Raw genomic sequence first — 6,562 nt, 5'->3', positions numbered from 1 at the left:
AATTTCCTCATCCTCATGGGGTGAAACATTGAAACACAAATACTCCCTTATTTTGTTTTTAAATGGTTAAAAAAAAACTTTCCAAGAACATAAAGAACTTACTGAGACCACCCCAACTTATTGTCATTTTGTTCGTATGTTTTAATGTCCCGACGCTATTTACCCCCCACGCCCCGCCCAAAAAACAAAACATCCAGTCTCGCGCTTTCAAAAAAAAAAAACAGCCTGGAACCAGCCAAGTGAGACAGCACTATTTGCGTCGAGGAGGAAGCGTGTAGCATGTAAAGCGGCACTGCGGCACCGCCGTATCCCTGCGCCCCGGTCCCCGAGTCTCCGGGATCCTGGAAGTCTGAGCTGGGGAAAAGCGGAGGGTACCTTTTTCCTTTGCGGGATCTATTTTGCCAGCTCCGAACCTCCTCGTGCTTTATTTATTTATTATTGTTTTAATAATTAACCGACGGACTGCAACTTATCCGGACGGTCCCTCCCCCACTCGCCAGGGTTTGCATTTCTTGGTTTTGCATGACGTGTCTTGGAGAGAGAGAGAGAGAAAAAAAGAGGCATGCTTTTGTTGCGTGTGCTTGTATGTGTTGTAGTGAAAAATGCAGCTCGGAGAGCCCGGGCAGGAGGCAGTGCCAGCCCGCCGCTGCTGCTGCTGTGGGTTGCACTGGATTACAGAACCGGAGATTTCTATTGACAACACCAGGCAGACAAAAAGAGACTGTGAGGGAAGACAAGGGGAAGTCTTTGACAAGACTAAGGGAAAAAAAGAAAAGAAAAGAAACGGCAAAGCTAGACCAGTTGTATTCCAGAGATCGTTTTTTTTTTGGGGGGGGGGGGGGTTGAGATATTTGTGCAGGATGTGTGTCATCGGATGAGTGGCTGAATGGGCATCAGGTTAAATGCAGTGATGCTGGATTTATTGTGGTTAAGGTGCATCTGTTTATGAGAACACATATAGGCGATATTTGAATCAGTTTTTTGGGGTTGGTTGCTGCATTGTTAAATGCTTGCATACAGAAATGTGATGTACATCTATCCAAAATCATATATTTTGTTTGGCATTTGTCTTAGTGGGCGGGGGGAATAAATAAATAAATGTTTGATTCACTTTGCAGGATTGCTACGCTCCACTACATGTGCAAAAGCAGTAATGAGCCACATTACATGACAACTTGTGTCCAAAGAGACAATGTGAAGTTGAACAGGGTGCTTGACTGTGACAAATTGGTTCTGGTGTGTTTGGTGATGCATTCAAGGTGCAATACCTCTGCGAGTTACACCCACCGGTATATGGAGGTGTGCTTGTTCAAAGTAATGCTTTATGAAAGGCTACGTTTAATTGCATGCATATTACATGTCCTATGACGTAAGGGATTGACACACAGATTTATATCTGGGGAGACTATAGCTGTCTATAGTGCCAGACCTACACTTTAGTTGATGCTTTGAATGTGTTTGAATTGTTGCCTAACGTGGATGCAGCGGTCACAATAACATAACATTAGTGAGAGTGAAGGCATGTCATGCCAAAGTCGACCACACACTTGACATAGTTAAGCCCAACATGATTCCTGCCCCTGGCCATTTTTTTAAAGTTATTTAAAAATATACTGTATGTATTTTCATTATGTCTTCTGGCTTGAAACAGTAGCTGCACATATAACAGGTGTTTTAAAGACGAGCGGAGAAATAACTAACATTTCATACTTATTAGCTGATGACCACTCTTGTGGTCTGACAAACGATTACTCGACAAATGATCAATTATTAAATTCATGTACAACTATTCTGATATTCCATTCATGGTTTAGAGACTAATTTAAAATACTGCAAATTATCTGACTTCAGCCGCTTAACAGCAAATATTCTGTGATGCGTGTAAGCAGACTGATTAGCTCTTTGGGTATAGTCAAAATAAGACATTCGTGACCATCTGCTTTTCTTTTGAAAAACAATGATCATTTCCTCCTATTTTCTGACATGTGACGGACCAAACTAGAAAAATAACCATAATTTATTTTTGCTTATGTAAGTCATGTTCATCTATTATTAAAAATAATGATTCTTTGCAGCAGTAGTATGAATAATTTGTCATTAAATAAGACCAAATAAAGAATTGTTAAAAAAAACAGATATTAGAAAACAAAATTGCAAAAGACACATGTTCATATTTTTGAGGGGATTAATTAATGGGATAATCGATTGATGATCCATCCTTCCATTTTCTAATCCGTTAATCCTCACGAGGGTTGCGGGTGTGCTGGAGCCTATTCCAGCTGTCTTTGGGTGGTAGGCGGGGGGACACCCTGAACTAGTTGCCAGCCAATCACAGGCACGCATCGACAAACAACCATTCATACTCACAATCAAACTTCAGGTCAATTTAGAGTGTTCCATTAACCTAACGTGCATGTTTTTGGAACGTGGGAGGAAACCGGAGAACCGTGACGAAAACCCACACAGGCACGAGGAGAACATGCAAATTCCACACAGGAAGGAACCCATGACCTCCACACCAATCAGTCATCTACCTCGAATGATTACTGGACTTTTAAAATATTCAATCATGACAACCCTAGACAGCCAACCGGGATACTTTCTCGCAGAGGAGAATTGAGATCACAAACCTGACAGTTGACAGAATATTGGCACTGTGTGGGCAGAACAGGGTTGTTTGATTTATACTTTGATAGTCGGGATGATGCACCACGCTTCATCCTTTAAAAAAAACAAAAAAAAAACCCTAAAAAACTTTCCCATCTCAGTCAAGACCATTTGTTTGAAATGTTCTGTCACGCAAGTTTACTTTACAGATAAATTCATTTAGGACGGCCCCACTTTATTGATTTGATTAAATCCGCTTGGTACAGGAGAAATGAAGTACACCCACATAATTAAATGAGAACTAATACCCGACCTGTTTTAACAAATATTATTTAATGAAATAAGTTGTAATTTAACAATATGTTGACGAGTGTAACACCGGCCCTTATTGAGTGACCCTCACGTATCGAACCAAAATATAGTGACAGCTCACAATACCGTATGACGCATCGCAGTTCCACACTAATGCAAGTTACAATCATAAAAATCCTTAATATGTGAGGATAAGCGCTTTGGATCACGGATGGATGGTTCTAATCATAATTCTCTGACAGCATCTCTTAAGGCAAACGTTCTCTTGTATCAGATGTCATTACATTACAGCGGTCATAATGTTGTGAAAGGTTCATGTAAAGTAATTAGCGGCTCAGATTTGTGTTGCGGTGGGTTGTAAACCCGCAACAATGAATAAAATGCATGTCATCGTAAAATCCACGTTGAGCTGAGAACGTCTGCAAAAGAAAACAAAACAAAACAAAAAAAACCTCAGAGATGTTAGTAAAATAGTCTTCACAGACATAAGGATGTTGTATCCGGTTTTATGGCCCTGAAGATTAGGGAACCAGACGAGACTGTTGCCATCCTCATCAAACATTCATCTTGCATTACGGAGAATGGCTTCTGTATCGTCTGCTACACCTTTTGGAAAATGGCACCATTAAACTGAAAAGTGCAGTTCAACTCTGCGGAGTGATCATGTTGCAAATGGCTTTCTCTCTCTTTATCCGACAGGACGGCCCGTTTGCTGCGTTTGGGCAAAGGAGAAGAGAAGAGGAAGAAAGATGAGACGTCACATGACTGGACTTGGACCGGCGGATCGTGCTCGCGTTCAGCGGACTTTTCTGTTAACTTGAAAAGCTTCTCCTGCCGGGGCGACGGACATCTTCACGAAATTTAATTGAGGATTTTTTTTTCCCCAGCGCTGTTTGTAGGATTTGCTGGATTGCTGCTGGGAACCGGTTCTGTAACTGCAATCGAGCTTTGATTGAGTGACCCGATGCAGTTGGACTTTACCTGTCAAGGGTTTCATCTTTTGGATATTACATGTTTTACCTTGGATCCAATGTATTGATCATCATCACCGGGATATCCTCCTCCTGGGATTCAAGTGGATTTGGAGCACTTCCCCCGATTTGATCCTTGAAGACTTTGCTAGTCGTTAAGAGCGAGGTTGATCTGGATCTTTGCTATGAAGGACATGGATGGCCCTCAAACTAGCGACCTGCGCAAGAAGAAGAAGTCGAGGTCGGAGAGGAATCGGGAAAGGAGACCGAACGGGATCAGCAACAATCATGTTAAGGGCTCCGTCTTTCACTTCTCATCTGACTCGGAGCTGGAAGGCAACAAGGAGCCCTGCGCATCTCGTCCGAGACCCCCACGGAGAAAACGAAAGGAGTCTAGTTCTGCTGAGGAAGACATCATCGATGGTTTCTCTATCGCCGGGTTTGTGACCTTGGAGGCTCTGGAGGTGAGTGCTGAGCTACCATATGATAACCGTATGACCTCTCGCTGCGTCTATGTGGATGTCTGCAGCTTGGATGTGGTTGGTATCGATCTGCTGCGGTTCTTGGCCGGTCTGGCTGTTGCATGCAGGCTCTTTTTTGCCTTATGTGCTTATTGTGAGGTTGTGGAGTTGAGCAGTCGTGGCTTTAAATCTAGCTCTTGCACTCGAGATGACTATCGGTGTCCCTGAGAGGCGTCTGTTGTTGCTCACTCAGTTCTGGATTCCTTTGCACAAGAGTTTTCCCAGCAAAGTGGTACTCCACATGAGGGATGTTTAGCTCCGCTTGTTGTGGCTGTTGCGCGTTTAGTCCCTCACGACTGAGGGAAAGCGTTTGATCCACGTCGCTAGAAGTTTAATCACACCGGCAGTGATTTATAGTCCTCTGACTTGTCCTTTGATTGGCACAGGCTGCCTTCCCAATGACATAGTTCAGAATTACGGCTTGGATCAGGAAGGTATTTAGACAGCATGACACCATATCTTTATGTAATGGAATATGTGTGTGTGTGTGTGTGTGTGTGTGTGTGTGTGTGTGTGTGCGCGCGTGTGCGTGTGTGAGACACATTTCTGACTAAGATGTTGTGCTACAAGTATTCAGAACAGCCCTCCTTGGCACGGATACTGTATCTATCTTTAAATGTGTTCCTGAAGGTACTTCTTATCTTTAAAATCTGAAATGGATGACATCTCTATCCTCATTGCGATTGTTTCAACATACCATGGTATTTATTTAGAAATATTGTGTCACTTTATTTGTACACAGCTTGGTCATGTCTCTCTGCTCACATTGTCACTTCAAGTTCAAGTCAACTTTACTGTCAAATGTGCTCTATGTGTAACGTACAGCACAGAGGAAATTTCTTTCCTCTCGACCACAGGAGAGAGAGGAGCCGCTGCGGGTGCCCGTGCCGCTATCAAAATTTGTGCCGTGTTTAAAAATCCAAAAGGACAAAGATAACATTCTATGGTACTGTGTGCTTGTCTCACCGTAGGGAGCGAATTTCCAAGGTCGAATCATTTATATACATTAAAAAAAAAAAGCATTTTAGGGGAATGTTTGTGGAGACCAAATAGTGGAATGTTGCGTATGAGTTTGTTTGACCGTATTCTGAACCATCCATGAATCGATGATTGTCCTGAAATTTAAATTTGTTCGTTCGTTGTGTTTCATGGCCACCTCATCACAGCATTTGGTGAAAACTGGCTGCGCAGTTTTTACATAAGCCTCCCAACCAACCAATTTACTCTTGTTATTATTTTTAACACATTCATCCAGCTTCTCCTTTTAAACTGATATTTTGTTGGCTTTGCCTTTTTAACGACAACTTTGTTCGAGCCAGAGCATTAACATGTGCATAAATTATACAGCTAGGTCGTTTCTTTGACATTGTTTGTATAAGGGAAAAAAACAAACAGTTTCTGGCTTCACAAGGTCAGGTTTCTTCGGATAACACAGTCTGAGTTGCATTTCCTTATCGCTGCTGTGTGATCCCAATCTTGTGTTTCGTTGGTGTGACCAAATCTCAGGGATCTGTGCATTAGCGTTTGTCCTCACTGGTACCGTCAAGAGAGTCAGATAAAGATATTTTCGCAGCTCAAGAGGCCTTTTAAAATTTCCCTTTTCAAGTCAGAGACCTCTGTCCTTTGTCACTTCCATTTGTGTGACCTTGTTTCAAAAGTCCATTCTGTCAATGGTTTTTAGCCTTAATTGTTTTTCTCAGAGAGTAACAACGGAAAGTCAAGTGGGTTTATTGAGCAGCATTTTAGTTTGAAAAGGTCATGAATCATCACCATGGGAGGTTTGCTTTTATTCTTCATTGCTTCAATGCACCTTTCTTTTCCCACCATCTTTGCAGTTTGGTGTCGATTTCCACTGGCTGAAATTGAAAAAGCCAACTTTCACCCTCAGTATTCTAACAAAACAGAAAAGATGTTGAAGGCTCCCAATCAAGTGATTTTTGATGACCTTTAAGACTGAAGAAGCTGATTTTTAACAGATGTATTTAATTGTTGACGTGATCTTCAAATCCAATAAGCGTATTTTGTGGACCATTAAGTGCAATTTGAATGAAAGAAATTTCTTTTTAAAAAGTATATGTTTATAGATTTAGTGCTATTGTGTTGGTTCCACCAGTCGCTCATAGTGTAGTGGTACACACGCTGGACTTGTGT

At 41.9% G+C, this 6,562-nt stretch overlaps 1 protein-coding gene across 9 annotated transcripts in view; it reads left to right on the top strand.

Moving 5' to 3' along the window:
* The first annotated feature begins 259 nt into the window (after positions 1-259).
* auts2a (activator of transcription and developmental regulator AUTS2 a) overlaps positions 260-6,562 on the top strand; it is a 299,562-nt gene continuing 293,259 nt past the window's right edge. For 5 of the 9 annotated variants that reach the window (XM_052047729.1, XM_052047732.1, XM_052047731.1 and 2 more), the window contains exon 1: positions 1,942-4,354. In XM_052047729.1, the coding sequence (XP_051903689.1) occupies positions 4,076-4,354 (279 nt within the window). In that variant the 5' untranslated portion in view covers positions 1,942-4,075. Of the gene's footprint in view, positions 724-1,940; positions 4,355-6,562 lie in introns of those variants that run through there. The other 4 variants (XM_052047726.1, XM_052047727.1, XM_052047733.1 and 1 more) reach the window with 4 other exon arrangements.

The sequence above is a fragment of the Hippocampus zosterae genome, chromosome 16, assembly GCF_025434085.1.
Source record: "Hippocampus zosterae strain Florida chromosome 16, ASM2543408v3, whole genome shotgun sequence".
Classification (NCBI taxonomy): domain Eukaryota; kingdom Metazoa; phylum Chordata; class Actinopteri; order Syngnathiformes; family Syngnathidae; genus Hippocampus; species Hippocampus zosterae.
This window is presented reverse-complemented; position numbering and strand designations above follow the sequence as displayed.